Here is a 19,251-nt window from a genome sequence, read left to right on the forward strand (position 1 = left end):
ATAGTGCATGTGGCTATAACCTGAACTGGCAGTAGGAAAGCTTTCCTTAGGACATCCCCCGGTTACATAGCTGTGGAGCTGCTACCTGGCATACGTAAAGTATTGCTTATTTTTTTTATTGCTGTTACCACCAGGACTTTGCCACTGGGCTGCAGCTAGCAGAGAGGAGGATATAAAAAGGTCTTTTCTTGTGTCTTTGTATTTTGACAGCAAAGAGGGATTTCTCCAAAGAATGAGAGCAACCTGTGGGGTACGAGATGCCAGATTTTCCCACTGGCACTTCTGTGGTGGGGCTCACCAGTAACTCTATCCCTTGGGGAATGCGCGCTGCCCAGAAGCAGCTGGTGTTCCTCAGGGGATGAGAGAGGAGCACAGAATTTGCTTTGTGCTGCGAATCACTAGGTAAAGATAGACAAGAACACAGCAGACACTGAAGAGATTTTGCCACACCTAGGTGTCAAGGCAATAGTGTTTGTGAATACTGGTTTTCTTGGCTTAGTCTGAAATCCAGTGGGATCAAATAGGTGTGAATGCAGTCATGCATCCTTGGGGGGGGGTGGGGGGTGGGGGACGATGACACCAAAACCCAAACAAACCAGAAACTGTTGAATAAAGAGTGGCTGCTTATTTCTCAATTGAATTACCTTTTGCCCTGAAATTTTCACACTTATGGGGCTGGTAGGGTTAAGGTAAAATGAGCTCATCTGCAGGCTGTTTGTTGCTGAGTTTGTCTCAAGACCAAAACCCAAGAATAGCTCTACTGCAGAGCTCTTCTGGACCCTAGCAGAGAGTCCCTAGCAAGGGGTCCAGAAAAGTTCAGGAAACTTCACATAGATCATTGAAATGCAGTGTTTCACACTTGATGATCTTCAGGATGCAGATGAAAGCTAGCGTAGGCTGATACTCTCTTGTTGGGGATAGAGGTTCACATAACCTGAAGAACCACCAGGCTGGGGGTGGGATGGCAGCCACTAACCAGCTATCTGAGAATTTAGATCCTGATATAAAGCTTTAATTTAAATAAGCTTCAATCTTTACTTCAGAGAAGAGAAGAGACATGTCCTCTAAGCAGAAGAGTGTAAAGCTTCAATCTCAGCTCTGTGCTGAGATCCTGTGATGCCAGGAAGCATCTCAGTGGTACAGGTTTCTGCTGTGGTAGCTCTGGTGTGCAGAACACACCAGGTCCATTTTGGAATAACCCTGGCCAACCAAGGCAACCAGTAGAGGTCCTCCTGGGTGCAGTACAAAGTACTGCCTTCACTTCCTCAGCTTTCCAGCCTCTGTTTACCATGTGGGAGTCACTTCAGTTGAAGAAATAGAATAACCTGTTGTAACTCTGATACTTCAAAGGGCACCCGCTAAGCACATCTAAGTTCGGAGAACCTCCTTTTTTTTAGAAGATCTTGTGATGAGGTATGCTGTGCAAGTTCAAAGTGTTGTATTGCTGCTGTACTGAACAGTTAGGACAAAACTAACAAAGTTTTGTTGTATCAAAACCAGAGATGAGTTGGTAGACATTTCTAAGAAAATGGGCCAGTAAGTTTTTGGTAACTGGATAAGGAAGCAGGTGGAAGAAGTATACGCACATACACACACACACATATATATATGCACACAAACACACACATATTCTGGCAAGGCTAAATGATAGTTCCTGTCTTTGTGGTTTGAGGTATGCTACATGAAAGATGGGCTTCTAATAAAAGCTTATTATTTGGGATATTGAAAAAGTAACTCTGCAGCTACATAGGAAATACTATAAACAAAATACACTTCTCCTAAGACTTGTGGAATGTCTTAATATTTGCCCAATATTTTCTATAATTGATGGGTACAAGCCTCAGTGTGAGTTCTTAAGAGAAGAAACGGTTTAAAGTATAAGCATGTGATATAATAAAAATGTGACATCTAATGTTATTAGAACATTAGTATTAATTTAAGGTGCCTCTTGAAATAAGTTTTATTTACCCTCACCACCTGTCTTTGAGTGACACAATGGTTTAACTTCAAATTCCTGTTTAAGGCCCAAATGGTAAAAAGCAGTATGTATTAACCTTCATCTTTTGAGAAAGCTACAACGGTTCTCCCAACACAGGATCTCTGAACCATCTGTTAGGAACATGGTAATGGATTGGTTTATGTGCTCTTTCCATTTAATAGTCTAGCATAAGATCATTGATGGTAATTTAATGCATGTCCCTTTAATATTCTTCTAACAGTTTATGTACTTTCTTCTTTGCTGACATTAGGTTTATGGCATGGTACATTAGGGTAAGAGACATTGAGGAACACATTATCTCCAGGGAAGGGGGTTCTTACAGATTACAGAAGGAAAGGCGTTGCTCCTGCTTCTTGGTGTCTCATCTGTTGCAGTAACAGATGGGTATGTCATGTGGGGTAGCAATGGAAAGAGTTTAATGAAGGCAATACTAATAATTACTACTGGTTATGTTCAATACATGCTACTACTGCAATGCTGTCGTCAGTGACATTCTGAAAGTGCAGCAAAAAAAAACCAACAAAAAAAAAAAGCTTTTTTCTTCATGTCGTGAAGGGTTATAGTGTCTTCTGCCAGAGGAAGGGAGTGTTGCAGGCAGGGGGCTCTCACAAGCAGCTTGCTATCTGTCTTTAATTTCACCTCCCACCCTTTGCCCCCCTTCCCAAGAGATGACAACTGTCCAAAGTGAAGGCCGAGGAAGGTGAGAGAATATGGTTAAGTTGTCTTGCCAAGGCTAGCACTGTGGGCCAATACTGAGATGAAATGGAGAAAGCAAAGACAACTTGATAAACAGAAGGTGTTGAGGCCCAGCGGGACCACATTAGCCCAGTGCAATGCTAAGCGAGCAGTGCTGACTGTCCACAGCTTCTTAGCAGCGCTTGCTGGTGTTTTGTTGTCTGCATTCACTGGTCTTTGGTCTGCCCAACGTGCAGGGAGAGGACTTTACCACCTGCTTACAAAATACAGTGTAGGCGCTCATTCAGAAATGAGGATCCACAGAGAGTAGAGGTAATCACTTGGTGATATTAATCATTCCTTTATCCTTTCTTAAAAAGTCTAAGCTGATGCAGTTTTCAGCTGGAATTCACCATCTTATGTGCCTAATCGCTCTACAACTCTAGTGCCACAGAGGGTAGATGATAGCATTTGTCACTGATCTTCTGTGACCCTCCTCTGCTGCTTCCTATTACACAATGAGAATGAATCACATTCCATGGCACATGGTGATCCAGCTGGTCTCTTTGCAGCCCTACAGTGGAAGTGGAAATGTGTGAGAGGCTGCATGTTGTGAGCACATTTCCTTCTCTAAAAGTATTTGCTTGGCCCCTGGAGAGGACATGGGAGGTTTTCATTGCTTCAGCAGTCTAGGAGGCCAGTGGGGAGGATCACTCCTTGATCTGGAAGAAAGATGTGCAAGTAGTTAGCTACTAGGAACATACAAGTTTAAGAAGAGAAAAAAAAAAGTCCTCCGAAGTCATTGAGTTGATCTCCTGCTGTCACAAGCCCACTTAATGTCATCAGCTGACCAATCTCCATCTTAAAGTAGGTAAGTTTCCCTCTTGACTTGCCACTCCACTGGCATGCGAGGCCTAATGGTTGCATAGCTTCTGATTTCTGATCTAAATTTATTCACAGTCAGTTCTCATCCATTTATTCCTGTTCCAGAACTGCTTTCTATCTGAAATAGCACTCTTCACTGATGTTTACTGCCCTGACCTATTTATAGGCAGCAGTCCCTTCTCCACCTTTGTTCACTAGACTACACAAGCCAGCTTTCTTTAGTCTCCTGTTATAAGCTCTCTGTTGCCATGGTCCCTCTTCTCAAGTCTTGTTCCAGTATTTCTTGAATGCTGTTAGTCAGATTCATGTGCAATGTTTCAGCCTTGTGTAATGACATCAGTTATCCCCAAACTCTGATGAATGAATTGCTGCTTTTGCAGTTCAGAATGTTCTCTTGCGTGCTGTTCTCATTTTCTTTAATGTTGTGTTGTAATATGTCAACATCTTGGGAACTGGTCATCACTCGCACTATTTTTCATCTGGGAGGTCAGGATATCTTTAGGATACAAGGATGTTTTTTCCCTCCCACCATGTTCCAACAATGCCAGGTAGTTTTTTCACCAAATCCAGGGCAGTATTTGCAATCTCTTTTAAGGACTATTGGGAGAATGCAATGGAATAATGGCTGTTTTGGCAGAAAGGTACAAAATCAGCAAGCTGAGCAAATTGGGGTTTTTTTTGTTTGTTTTTGGTTTTTTGAACCATGATGTGTTCTGGAGCATTTACAGATAACTTCATTCTGAAGTTTGGCCGAATCAGGTGTTACCTCGTAATATTTTTTTGTCTTCCTGACATTTGGTACTTCTCTCAATTATTGGAAAGGTATTCCTTGGTGCAAAGATTAATCTTTATTGCACAGTTAAATTTAGCTGTTTCTTCCCTAAAGGCAGTGTAATGTAGTGATTTCCACTGTACTATTAACAATGACTCAGACCACTCCAGTGTTAGGCCATAATGGGGCTTTTAGTTAAGGAAACATTATTGAAGGCAAATTAAACCATGGAGGTAGAAGTATATATGACAAATAAGTAATTTCTTAGGGAATATATGTGATTTGATCTTCTGCTAAATATTTCACAGCTGTTAAGTTGTTTGGTAAAATAATGTCCTAGTTTCAGCTGGGAAAGAGTTAACTGTCTTCCTAGTAGCTGGTAGGTGCTATGTTTTGAGTTCAGTATGCGAAGAATGTTGATAACACTGATGTTTTCAGTTGTTGCTAAGTAGTGTTTAGACTATAGTCAAGGATTTTTCAGCTTCTCATGACCAGCCAGCGAGAAAGCTGGAGGGGGACAAGAAGTCGGCACAGGACAGAGCCAGGGCAGCTGACCCAAACTGGCCAAAGGGGTATTCCATACCATGGGACGCCACATCTAGTGTATAAACTGGGGGGAGTGGGGGCGGGGGGGATCGCTGCGCGGGGACTAGCTGGGTGTCGATCGGCGGGTGGTGAGCAATTGCACTGCGCATCATTTGTACATTCCAATCCTTTCATTATTGCTGTTGTCATTTTATTAGTGTTATCATTATCATTATTAGTTTCTTCTTTTCTGTTCTATTAAACAGTTCTTATCTCAACCCATGGGTTTTGCTTCTTTTCCTGATTTTCTCCCCCATCCCACTGGGTGGGGTGGGAGTGGGTGAGTGGCTGCGTGGTGCTTAGTTGCTGGCTGGGGTTAAGCCATGACAAATAACCATAAATGTAGACATAAAAAAAGAGAGATTGTAAAAGTTAGTAACCTTTTTCTTTTAAATGTGGTTTAATTTCTTCCTTTTTTTAGTTTCCCCCCAATGTCTATTTAGTCTTGGTACTAAACTAAGAAAGAAAATTAATTTTAACTGTTTAAGGAGACTTCCTAATTTTTTGTGATGATACATTAGTTGTATAATCCTGAAAGTATTTTAAAATCGTGAGGCTGAAATTTTTTTCTATAACACCCCTTGGCCCATATAACATGATTGAAGGTGTGGGTGGATTTAGAACAGGTTTTAAAAATAAAAGGAATAATTTGTTTCCTAGAACTTCTGAAAGTCTTGGATTTATATTCCTGAAAAGAGGTGAGAACAAAGAAACGTCTTCCTATGATTTACTATCTGCTTATAGAAACCCCCAGTATATTGTAAGTATTCTCTAGACAATCAATTATGTCTCTGACTTTTTTGTACGGGGTCATGGATAAGGATAGAAAACTGGATGGTGATGAAACAAAAGGAACGATAAGTAGGGATTTCTTTTTTAGAAACATGATTCAGCTTTCTTCACTATTGGAGAAACAGAAGTGAGTCTTTGAAGAAAGAAGTTAAATATGGCCAGCAGAGGACTGAAACACATACTGTATGTCCACAGTTATGTATCACATGGTAGGTAGGTTGCAATAAAAGGAACTAGCTTTTTGGGTCAAACTGCTGTTTCCACTCCTCTGTTCTCTATCCCCATCCCCCTTGGGCAAGGCTTCCAGCCCAGCAGGCTGTCAAAGCTCTTTTGAAGGGAATGGACGTGTGACAGTCCTTACTGTCTGAGATTCAGTTCCAGGACTGTCACCTCCTATTCTGTCTGTTCATGAACCTGGGCTGAGATAGAAAAATGTTCCTAAAGGTAAGAAAAAAACATTGCTGTGTTAAGTCAGATGAAAGGCTTACCTAGCCCTTTCTCCAAAAGCAGCTTCTGACAGGTGCTTAGGGAAGAATGTAAGAGCAGTAGAAGTGCCAAGTTCTCTTGTCTTGGTTATATCCCATTTACAAATAATAAGCAATAAAAAAAATAAATTGTTTTTCAGACTCTATCTGAATGAGTGTTGGATTAAACTGATCTCTGTGATTCTAATTCACTTTTTAACCCATTTTTGTCTTCTGCAATGTAGTTTGGCATTGAATTCCATAATCTAATTATGAACTGTTTGGAGAAAAAAAAATTCTTTTCTGTTTTTAAATTTGCTCCATGAATCTAAATTCATTAGGAGATCCCAGATTCTTGTGATAAAAAAAACACTTTAGAAAGTGTTCATTCATCTTCTCCATGTCAGTCAGATTTAGTTGTAGGTTATACTAAGTATTTTTAGCATCTGCAGACTTTGTCACTGGTCACCCATTTGTGGTCATCTGTGAATGTGTTGAACAAAGAAGGGATAGTTGTGGTGCCCAGCTTGTTAACCACCCTGCATGTGAAAGCTCACTTGTGTCACATTGATACTCTCAAGAGTGGCTCAAAGGTTGGAACCTTCCTGGCTCTAAAGTGTGCAGTGATGAAAAAAAATTCATTTTCTCCAAAGGCTGTCTCTACTCTGAGCAATTTTTATATCTTTGTTGTCTGTTGGCCTTACAGATTCTACTTCAGGCTTCCTTTTTGTGAGGTATTTTAAAAGTTATTAATTAGTAGACCCTATGTTTTCAACATGTTGCTTCTAAAAATGTCTGTTGTTTTTGTCTTAACATTCTTGTAGTTTTGTTATGTTCCTTGCCCAGGTTTATGGCTCTCCATTTTCCTGGTTTTTGTTTGTTTTTTTTTTAATGTTGGATTCTGCTTACTTTTCAGTTTTAAAATTCCCTTATTACCTTTAAATAAATCTTCAGTGTCAGAAGATTGGGTATAGTTAGGCTGAGGCCATCTCTCCCGTGTAGGATCCTTCTAATTCAAATGCTTTTCTTGTTCCTAACCTCTTTTCTTATATCACTTTCTATACAGTTCCTTGATGCTCTTTCTTTCCACCTGTCTCTGACCCCATGGACAGTAATGGGAGCATTAAAAAAAAAATACTGGTTTCTTACTAAATAGCTTGAATTTGGCTCCAAGACCTTTTGTCATAGGGAGAATCTAATGTAAGTGGTACCCCACCATCACTGACACCTCACATTCCTATACAATGTGATGCTTTGTGACAGAGTTAAGACGCTAGCAGCAACCTGAACATCCTCAGGCAAAAAAACCATCACCGCCCCTCGAAGTATCTAGGAAGCTCTCTGACTAAACTGCAGGGAAATCCCCAGAGAGGCAGCGCTGTGTGCCATAAATCTGAAATAATTCTTCAGAAAACAGAGGATTCATCTTTAAGTATTCCGCCCTTGTAGTACTGTTCCAAATGGCCTAAAGGGATTTTCTTTGCAGGTGAATCCTAATTCATATGCCCACACTGCTATACCTTACTCTTCCGTTAAGCTTTGTTTTAGTGAAAGCTGGCTCTCCTATGAAAACGTGTGCTGAAAAGCAGCAGTCATGCTGTGGCTGAGGAATTAGGTAAGTCTGTCTCTGTCCTGTTAGTAAGAAATTAGTGGTAACTGCGTGTCCACATCAAAATCATGTTGTATGTAACACCCCAGTAGCCTTTTGTGAATCTGGCTGGATATGCAGAGGTAATAGTTTTAAAAATGTTTAAGTGATGCAGAATCCTAAATTTTAACTTTCAAAAGCAACTTGAACCTGCAGAAGCTGCTGATTCCAGTAAGACTTACGACTGAAAGTCACTCACTTGTGAATTTGACACCAGGGTTATTTTTGGATACTCAGTTGATAGTACATTGAAGGAGCTTCAGGTGTCAGGTAGTATGCACTGGTTGAAAATTAACATTCTTGAGAGTGTCAGCCTCCAAAATGAGAATGGTCAGAAAAGGTATCTGCCCTGAAAACACTGGCTATACTAATTACAGTGTGCATTTATCTAGAGGTGTGGGCATTTGCAGATTCGGGATGGCTGTAGAGAATTTGTTGTTCTTATCTCCTTGTTTTGTGGTAAGGAGAACTTATGAAGGACAGCATGGAGGGGTGAATGGATATGGCAGCAAGAATCTAAGCAGGCGTTTAGATTTGGGGGATGATGTCTGCTTCAGCATGTGATAACCATGTCTTATACCTTAATTATGGCTGCTTGCAATGCTTACAGGTGCAAAAATAAGCATACAAACTTAGAAGACAAACTTTGAATGCCTGCTTAGCTAAGCTGTGGTGACCTCTGTGCCAAAAAGCTTCTGAAGATCTAGAGGACAAAGATATTGTTTATCACCATTTAAATGTTGGCAGGCTATTATTCTGTGCAGTTCTGGCTTAAGCTGGCTGGGTGAAAGAGAACATGCTCCTTCTGCTTTTTTTATGATGTAACAGTAGAGGCAAAAAAAAATTCTTCTGTAGATATAGGTTTTACAACATGTTGTTACAATGAAATATTATAACTACTGAAACTATCAAGATAGCTAGTAGGTTGGGAAAATAAGCTTAAATCAATTTCTGGCACAGATTTCAAGGCAAACAGCATGCCAACAAACAGTGGTACTAGAAATTAAGACAGACATGAAAGCCTCTTAAAACAAACCTCTGACCCGACAGAAAATCCTTGATGATGACATCATTCTTCAATGATTATCTATTATGTACAATTCAACTAATTCTTTCTTAAATACATGTTAAACAAGAATGTGCACTCCTTAAGTATCTATTTTGTGTAAGGACTGTAAAATTCTGGCAGAAAACAAATATTTATTGTTATAAGGAGATTAACAAAATTTACTTACTTGCCAGATGGTCCCCAATTACAAGTAATATTGTTACTAACTTATCACTGTGGCTTGGGTTCAGCCAGGCAGCATTGTCAGTGTGGATGAATGTGTTATGCTGACAAGCTGAGTCTACTCTTATACTGTTGATATTTGTCTTGATTGCTTCTATCAAGACAGCAGAGCTGCAATTATTCCCAGTTAGTTCAATAAATATAATACAGGTAGTTGGTCCATATACATTCTAGGAGGATGTGTTCTTCCATATGTTCCATTTTCCGAATGCTGAATCAAAAATAACTGAAAATGTGGGTGGCTAAAACAGGCTGTGCCAGCTACTGTATTAATCACAGATGAATTTCAGAAATATATCATCATGTACATACTGGTGCACCCTCTGGGTAATAGCGGTGGGGTACAAGTCTGAGACTGTGTTTAAAATGGCAAAGCATCCCAAATGAATGCAGTAGAATTCTTGTATCATCATGATGGTTGCTGTAAATGCCACATGTATGCTTAAAGAAACTTTTCTTTTGAAAGCATTATATCCTCAAGTAGTTGCAGACCCCGTTACTACCTCACCAGAACTGTGATGTTACCATGAAGCATGAACATCTATTGCAGGGTGTAGTGAAAAAACCCAACATGTGCACCATGGGGGAAAAAACGGAAAGCCTATGGTAGATTGTAACTGTCACGAGAGATTGTTTTCATATGCCTGCTTCTGGAGTGTACTGTTACTCCCTCCTGTAGATTTTCACCCTAGAAATTCGTAAAGCTATGAGAAAAGGAAAAAGCAGAACAATTTAATCATATCAGAAGTTCAGTTTGTGCTACAGAAGAGCTGCAGACAGGAGAAGAGTGTGGGTAGAAATGTTTGTATTGAGTTCATGAAGACTGGGTTTTGTGAAAGGCAAACATTCTTGTAAGATAAGTTTTAACACGAGAAGCAAAGGGAAAAACGCATTTTGTTTCGAATGGAAGAATTGTCTAGTGTTTCTAGAAGTACTATGAAAATATTTTGAAATTAGATAATTTTCAGGCCTGCAAGGCTTGACAGGGAGCTCCTGACAAAACTCAAGCATAAAATGAAAGTACACAAGAGATGGAAGCAGAGTTGGATAACCTGGGAGGAATGCGGAGACATGGTCTGGGCATGGCTGTGAACACGAGCGTCTTGTATTAGAAATGGTGTGGCCAGCAGGACTAGGGAAGTGACTGTTCCCCTGTACTAGGTACTGGTCACACCTCAAATCCTGTGTTCGGTTTTGGGCCACTCACTACAGGAAAGACATTGAGGTGCTGGAGTGTGTCCAGAGAAGGGCAATGAAGCTGGTGAGGGACCTGGAGCACAAGTCTTATGAGGAGCAGCTGAGGGACCTGGGGTCGTTTAGTCTGGAGAAAAGGAGGCTGAGGGGAGACCTTATCGCTCTCTACAACTACCTGAAAGGAGGTTGTAGCGAGGTGGGGGTTGGTCTCTTCTCCCAAGTAACAAGCGATAGGACAAGAGGAAATGGCCTCAAGTTGTGCCAGGGGAGGTTTAGATTGGGTATTAGAAAATATTTCTTTACTGAAAGGGTTGTCAAGCATTGGAACAGGCTGCCCAGGCAAGTGGTTGAGTCACCATCCCTGGAGGTACTTAAAAGATGTGTAGACATGGTGCTTAGGGACGTGGTTTAGTGGTGGACTTGGCAGTATTAGGTTAATGGTTGGACTCTATGATCTTAAAGGTCTTCTCCAACCTAAATGACTCTATGTTTCTATGATTCTGTGCATGGGTGGGGTTAGGGAAACCAGAGCCCATATGGGGCTGAATCTGGTGAGGGACATGAAGGGCAACAAGAAGTAAGTACACTGGCAGCAAAACTAGGACTAAGGAGAATGTGGGCCTGCTGCTGAATGGGGCAGTGAACTTTGTGACAGAGGACATGGAAAAGGCAGAGGTACCTGATGTCTTCCAAGAACTACAGGCTGATCAGCCTCACCTCAATCCCTGGAAAGGCGATGGAGCAAACCTTCCTGAAAACCACTTCTGAAACACACTAAGGAGAAGAATGTGATTGGGAGTGGTCAGTGTGGGTTAATGAAGGGGAAACAGTGTTTAACCAACCCAGTAGCCTTCTGCGTATAGATGACTGGAGTCCAGCTGGAGGCCAGCCACTATTGATAGACCCCAGGGGTTGATGCTGGAGCCAATTCTGTTTAACATTTTCATTTAGTGGTCTGGACAATAGGCTAGGGTGTGCTCTTAGCAAGTTCGCAGATGACGAAAATTGGGACGAGTGGCTGAGAGACCAGATGGTTGTGTTGCCATTCAGGGGGACTGAAACAGGCTAGAGAAATGAGCAAACAAGAACCTTGTAAAGTTCAGCAAAAATGCCAAGTGCTGCACCTGTGAGGGAGTAACCCCATGCACCAGTACAGGCCGGGGGCTTAATGACTAGAAAGCAGCTTTGCAGAAGAGGCCTAGGGGGTCCTGGTGGACACCAGTTTGACATGAATCACTAATGTGTGCTTGCGGCAAAGATGACTGACAGCCTCCTGGGCTATGAGAGGAAGAGCATTGCCAACAGGTTGAGGGAGGTGATCCTTCCTCTTTACCCAGCCTGGTGGGGCTCCATCAGGAGTGCTGTGTCCACTTCTGGGGTCCTTGGTACAAGAGACATGATGTACTGGAGTGAGCCTAGTGAAGGGGCACAAAGATGATTAAAGATTGGAGCATCTGACAGACAAAAAGGGCTGAGCAAGCTGGGACTTTTCAGCCTGGAGAAGAAGAGGCTCCGGGGGGATCTTACGCGTGTGTGTAAATACCTGATGGAAAAGTGTAAAGGAGACAGAACCAGATTTTTCTCAGGGGTAGTCAGTGAAAGGACAAAGTACAAGAGGCACAAATTGAAATACAAGAAATTCCATTTAAACATCAGAAAACCTTTTTTGACACTGTGAGTGTGGTCAGACACTAGATCAGGTTTCCCAGAGGTGGTGAAGTCTCCATTATTGGAGGTATTAAAAAACCCAACTGAACTGAGCCTGCTTTGAGCAGGTGGTTGGACTGGATGATCACAAGAGGTTTCTTCCAATGACAGCTGTTGTATGAATCTATGATTTTTCATATCTATTTTGAACAAAATAATTGTATCGAAGAGTTTTCAAAGGATACAAGTTATTTAATCAATTCTGATGTGAAATTCTGGAAGTACATTTTCTTTCTTTCCATCATGTGGCTCTGAGCGTTAGGATGTTATCCTGCTTTCTGCCTCTTGGCCCAGTAGAACATGCCACTAATTCTTCAAATTGCAGCATGTCTGGTACAAGGCCATACTCACATGCTTGCTCAGTGTGCTCAGTCTGTAATTCCTCTGGCTTGTATGTGTTGTCTTTCTCAGAAGTAACCTCTAGGTAAGTTTTCTTTTGAAAATTTTTATATCCCTTTGTACTGACACGGTGCTTCTACAGGGTCTGCTCATGATACCACACAGCAAACTGTTGTTTCTCCTTTCCTAGCAGTGATTAGTTTACCCTTAATTTGTAATATGTACCTCTATCATTGTGGAAGTGTTTGTAGAGGGAAAGAGGAGTTTCCTCTCCTATCAGTTAAAAACAAAATGTACACAAGGGAAAAGCTTTCCGTGTAAAGGGAAATAAAGACCTACTTCCCTAAGGTGCTTGAGAGTCTCCCAGGTGAATCTGTTGCAGTCCTAATAAGGATGAATCATCACTGTTTTTTCTACTGTACAAACTGATTTCTTTAGAGTAGTCGGAATGATGCTAATGCTTGAGTGATCCTTGCCAAGGTGCCTGGATAACATAAACTAGGAGAGCAAGGAGTAGTGTTGGTCCTGGTCCTACTGCCTGCTTCGTGCCTGTATGCAGCCATGGTGAGATTATTCACTTGCAGAACAGGTCCTGTCCCCAGCCCACATGTTAATGTTTATGCTCAGGTCCAGAAAATACTAGAAACCTACCTGATGGGATCTGCATGTGAACAGATGAGGAATTAGTTACCTCTATTCCTATGAGCATCTGAGACAGATACCTTGTTATCAGGTTAAGATAATCCACTAACATCATATGAAGAGTTAGTCTGTAGAGTATGGCAGTTTTTCCCTTGAGGTTGTTGGTCACCTGGAACACAGAAAAAACAGTTCATTGGAATGGAAGTGTAGTTTTAGCAGTCTGTGGAGAAGCTGTTGTTCAAAACAAGAGTGGAAATGCATAAAGCTGTAAACTAAAAATATTTCTGAATATTCTAGAAGCATGGTGTGTGCTATTTCAAATTGAACTTACTAGGGCCAGCACTTAAATATCTTAGGTAATTTCTAAGTGTGCCCAGCATCAGATTATTTAGATTTTAGACAGGAGACAGAGGGAGGTGAAGTGCACCTATAATATCTAACTTCCTACTGGCTAGCCTACACAATTTCCTAATGCATTCTTCTTCAGATCACTTAAATGATGTGCTTGTGTTTCTCCAATGACTATATAGCATGTCTGAAAATGAATGTCCAAATACAGCTGTTGTGGACACTTTGCACTTTGCTGTACTAGGGCTAGGGATGAGGGAGCAGTATTGTCCTGGTTTTGATCAAGCTTACTTTCTTATGCCTATTCTGATTTTGTTCATAAGTGGCCTCTCAGATATATGTCTCTGTAGCTCTATAATAATAATAATATATACTGAGCTTTAATTAAAAGAGGCAACGTGCTTTGAGGAGAGTGAGGTGTTCTTGAGATAGAGTTTGGGCCATGCCCTTGGTAGTCCACAGCCTGAAAGGAGCAATGATGGTGTTTGTAGTCATGGAAGTTCAGGCTGTGGAAATCAAAACTTGTGGCTGAAATGGTTGACTTAAAAGGAGTGGCACCCTAGATTGAAGAAACCACTACAGGGCACTCGTCTGTTATGAGTGAGTCCGTGTAATGATCTAACTATCCAAAGTTGCATACTGATATTTTTGCTAAGTCCAGACAGCAGTGAAGCAGTTACAGATATGTGCTCTCACAAGATGATGCTATAAATGTTCTATGTACAAAGTCATTCTGGAGGTTATTTTAGAGAGAATAAGGAAATTTTTGAAGGCTTTTTTTAAGATATGCAACTACAGCCTTACAGCCTTTTTTCTTTTGGTGATTTCAGAGTTGTTTATAAAACAAAGCGTTGGCTTTGAAATTGAGTTGTTAGCTTTTCAGTTAAAAAAAAATTGAGGGAAACTACTGATGATGAAAAGTTGAGCATTCTTGGCATGGAACTAATACAGTTTAGACAGTCCTTGAGGACCTATGTATGTAGGAATTTTTTTGTTTGTTTGTTTCACAGACATCAGTAGCCTACTCCTGGCTCGTGCTGCCTTTCTGCTGTATCAGGTATTATACCAGCGCCAGCTGGCTGAGATGGGGAGAGAGGGGTTTGGGTGTCTGCTGGGGGAGGGCGCTGAGCTGAGGAGAAGAGGTCTGAAGTCACTGAAGGTCGGGGTGTCTCTGGGGAGAGTACAAAAAGGGTTTTGCCAGTTGTTTTGGTAAATAGCATTCCCTGGAGCAAAGGGGAGGATGTCATTGTCACCGGGCATGCGGTTAAGGTGCAGTGCCTGGTACCGTACTTGGGGTCGGCTGGGGAGGTTGCTGGTCTCGGAAAAAGTAGTGCAGGTTGTTTGTTGTATTTTAGTTCTTTGCTGCATTGTAAAATATGAAGGGCATTAAATTGTTTGAGTGTATAACTTCCTACCTGCCACCTTACACTTACACAGTGCATTAGATTTACTGAGCTTTTGTAATACATGTTAGTAAGGTCTAATGTAAGAATGTGTCTCTGCAGTTGTGGCTTTGGGAACATGACACTTCTCTGTTTTCAGACTTTTCATCAAATTCTGTATTTAGAAGAAAGATGTAGCTCCGCTTTGCAGGCTACAACATCATAAAGAAGTTGAACCTATTTCTGTAGTCTCTGTGTTCAAGGCTGTTTTTCTCTATTTTCAGAGGTGTTGTCAAAGTCGACATCAATCTACAGAAGGTGGACATTGACCAGTGTTCGAGTGAGGGGTGGTTCTCGGGGACGCACAGGTGTCATCTCAACAATTCTGAGGTATGTCTGTCCTTAAGGGACTGAGCTACACTTCAATAACAAGTCTTTCCACTATGAATAATTTTCTGTAGTATAAACGCTATCTATTTTATAGACTTTAAATGTCATTTGTAGGCTGAAAAAAAATCTTTCTGCGCAAGGTGTTATGGTACACATGAGTTTCAGGAATGCCTGCATTTCAGAATATTGGCGTTAAATAAAACAGAAGCTAAGTTATTGTGCGGAAATAACAGCTGTAGGGAAAGAGTATTACTAGTGAAATGATTTATGAAGTTCTGCTTGTAAGTCAAACAATTATTTTACACTCAAAATCAAAATAGGCTTTTAATGTCAGCATCACTTTTGACTGGACAGCCTTGCAAAATACAGTGAAAGTAGCTCAAATGCTAATAATAATTTTTCAGAAAAACATGGGCTTTTGGTAGGATACAGAATAACAGACAGACTTGGATACTGTAATTCTTTCTTAATAGAAATGCCAACATTTTGACAGAGCTGACTAAATGTTTCTGTTCAGCTCCTTCCTGCTTCCCCTTTCTTCTGTAGGTCTGTGTCTGGCTCTGTCTGTCAGCATATCATAGATCATTCAGCCTGGCCAGTTATATGTGTTCAATGAAACTTTAAAACAAAATGCATTCAATGATTTTTCTTTTTATTATGGCATATGATGCTGTTTTCAAAGTCACCCATTTGTTTTCTGTGATACAAGGCACCTCGGGCACTTTTGTGCTTTCAGAAAGGACAACTAAAATGTAGAGAAAGTTGATGGTTGTCTATCAGAAGTCAGGAGATGTTTGCCTAATTTGTTATAAAATTCCAGTTTATCAAAGCCAAATCTAAATTTAGGAAAAGAATTGGTTTTGATGAATTCGTCTACTAACATTTTTGAGCAAGAAAAACTCAGAAGTTTTGTAAACATCCTTTTTGTTATTTTTCACTTGAATTTTTTTCTTAAAATAAACTTGAAATGAGAAATCAAGTAGTCTTTAAAGACTAATTTTTAATGAAATATTTCTGCAAATGGAAAAAAAAAAGGATTTTTTTTCTGTCAAGTACTTTTTGACTTCTGAATTCAATTTTTTAATATCTCATTTTTCTTCCTAGAAGACAATATTGTTTCCCATGAGATCTAGTAAACCTTGTTTTCTAACATATGATAGTTATCCTGAATGTTGTTATATATTTTGGCAAGTGCTTCTCCTTTTCCTAATGTCTTATGAGCAAAATTGTCAGCAGAGAGGTGGGTTTGGAAGTTGCATCTCTTCCTGCAACCAAGAAGAAGAGGGGAAAAAAAAATCCCTATGAGAAGACTAAGAAAAACCAAAGCAAAAGTAAAATGGAGAAAATTAAGAAGGATCAGTGGTGGGCTTTAACACAGCTTTGATCTGGTTCAAAGCCTGTTGTTTGCTGTAATGTGCTCTGAATCGTGGTCTGTATTCTTAATATATAGGAAAACAGAATCTGAGTCAAATCAAACTGGATATAATTCCACAAATACACCCCCCTTCCAAATCTAAGTCCTTAAGAGTGTGTCCTGGAGAGAACAATGCAAAAAGCTACTCTCTCTGGAAGAATTTGTTGGAGAAGGGGGGTAGCTAAAAGGAATTTTTTTTTTTTTTTTTTTTTTTTTTGCTCTTCACAATTCATTTTCAGGGGAGTAAAAAGTAGTTTTTATTTCTCTGTGGAATTCACTCTGATTATGAAAAGGGGTTTTCTTCATGAATATGACATTTAGGAAAATCTACCTTCCATTTTATTATTGCACACGAGGCAAGCGGAGTGTCATTTAGGAAACTGAGTGCAGAATGAAATTCTGCATGAAAGACAACCTTAAGGGTTACAGCAAGTTTTCTATGACTTGCAAAAACATTTTAATTCCACAGTCTTTAGTGTCTCAGTGGGCAAGCTGGAAAATCTCACCTCTATGATGTGGATTCTTACTGTGCATGAGAAACTGAGGTGGCTGTCATGGACCACTGATGCAGAGATGGTGTCTCCACCAGCTCTGAACCAGGACTGGGTTCTTGGCATTCTGGGCTTCACTCTCCTGCTGAGAGGATGGTAGGCATTTCTGATCTGCTGAACGAGAGAATAACATTTCTTTTACCTAAAAGGTACATTACAGATCAGTTCTTCATGTTGGGATTCTGGGTTGTGTTGTTGTAAAGCTGGCTGTGCTCAAGTAAGTTTCTTTGCAGAGCTTTTATTTACCAGACTAATTTGCACTGTTGTTTTTACTTCTTTTTTTTTTTCCTGTCCCTGTTTATTCTGCATAGTGGTTTTTTTTGTTCTTTAGAGCTAACAAAGACTGCTCTACATAGTTTACAATAATCTTTTTTTTTTTTGTACAACACTTCCACTACTGTTGAGTCCAACCTGATATATCAGTGTAAAACCAGAGATGCTTTCTGCTCTTTTGACAATAGAAAGCACTAGGTTTGCTGGTGTTACAAAGGATGTCTTATTTTTCATACTGGACAGTTGCATGGTTTTGTCATTTTGTTTTAGTACTACTGCGATGCTGTAGTCTGTGAGTTCCTGTGATGCAAAAAGGAATTAAAATATGCATTCCAGGGCAAAAGTTTTTTAATGAGTGATGCTGTATATGTGAGTGGCTCATGTTCACACCTAAAGGTGTGAATAACATGGGTAAGGAGATGAATGCCACTTCATGAATGGCTTTTCAACTTGTATGTAGAGCAAAAACCTGCCAGCTGTTTTTCCTTCTCCATGGCACTTATTAGAGTGTTAAATCAACAAGGCTCTCATGACTAAGAGAAGGGTATATAGGTAATACAAACCTCCTCCAAAATGAAACTGGCAAGCAGGGAGTGCCTTTCCTTATTATGCCTGAAGAGGTTGAGACTCTTTGCTTAATAACAGTGACCCTGAGGACAGGGAGTTGCTGGGAACAATCTACAGAGGTTTCTCTCCTTTTACCCTATAGTCACCACTTTAGGAGAGTTCTTTCTTTACAAGCTGGTCCCATATTCTGCTCTTCACACTTTGTTTCATTGGAATCTACTGTGTGGAATAAAGGTAAATTACATAGTTGTGCAACAATGCTTTCCACATAGTTTGCCTTATAAATGCTAACGAAATTATATTCCCCATCCCCTCTTTTATCTTCTTAGAGGCAGATACAGAAATACCTGCTGATGCTGGAATGCTCTGTCCCAGATTACAAAGACTGTCTCCAGCAGAGTAAGGAAGAGAACGGAGATCTCTGGATTTCCAGTTCTGCTTAATTTAGACCCACCTTCCTCTCTTTAGTTTTCTTAGGTGACTTGAGTATTTAGTGCAGCATAGCCTTTCCATAGACTGTTTGGAAAGCCTTTGCCATAGTGAATTTCTGATTTGGCTCTGAAAGTCTGTTTACTGAATAGCCCATACGTGGCTGGGCTACCAGTGCCCTTAAAGCTAAGGCACAAAACTAAATATTTCAGAGAGAAAACTCCCCTCTTCCCTAACACTATGAAAATATAGCAAGTGACAGAGAAGGGCAAGGGAGCGTCGTAGGGAATGGACAAGAGGAGGAAAAAAACCAACTTACGGATTACTAAAATGCTTCTTTACTTTGTCTTTTATTTCAGTTAATTTTATAGTGGCTAAAATCTACTAGACACATTGCTGACAAATTTTCCTACTTTCTGTGCTGTCCTGAAGTGTTTGTCTTCTCAATAAAAATCAATTGAAAGGGGGGAGATGGAGGTGCATTATGGTGAATGTAAACATATAGTAAACCAGTGGTCTGTATGTGCTAGATAGAAAAAAAGGAGGAATGGATGGGACCCAACTTCTACCAGAAAATAAATAGATTGTTTTTGAAAGTACTGTATTGCCTTCACGTGCTCTGGCACAGAATCACTAGGAGATTATGCTAACAGTGACATTGGGATTTGGCTTTGGAAGGTCATCAAGAGTAACCTGATTATGTGATGGAATAGTTCTAGTGCTAGTCCTTGCTTGAAAGAAGAATAACGTGTGGTTGGAGAATTAAAGAATATTATGACTCAAATACACAAAATGCTTAGACATACTATTCTTCCTTTAACTGCCACCTGTCCTTAGATTTAGGTGTTCCTCAGGAGATGGATTGGTGACTCTTAAATATCTTGTTTTATGTATGGTGCCCTCA

General features: G+C 40.3%; 1 protein-coding gene across 2 annotated transcripts in view; it reads left to right on the plus strand.

The window, feature by feature from the left end:
• Positions 1-19,251, plus strand: part of GPR158 (G protein-coupled receptor 158) — a 206,752-nt gene that overhangs the window by 2,113 nt on the left and 185,388 nt on the right. For both annotated transcript variants that reach the window (XM_069777227.1, XM_069777219.1), the window contains exon 2: positions 15,008-15,113. In XM_069777227.1, coding sequence (XP_069633328.1) covers positions 15,008-15,113 — 106 coding nt within the window. The remainder of the gene's footprint in view (positions 1-15,007; positions 15,114-19,251) is intronic.

This window comes from Haliaeetus albicilla, chromosome 2, assembly GCF_947461875.1.
Source record: "Haliaeetus albicilla chromosome 2, bHalAlb1.1, whole genome shotgun sequence".
Lineage (NCBI taxonomy): Eukaryota > Metazoa > Chordata > Aves > Accipitriformes > Accipitridae > Haliaeetus > Haliaeetus albicilla.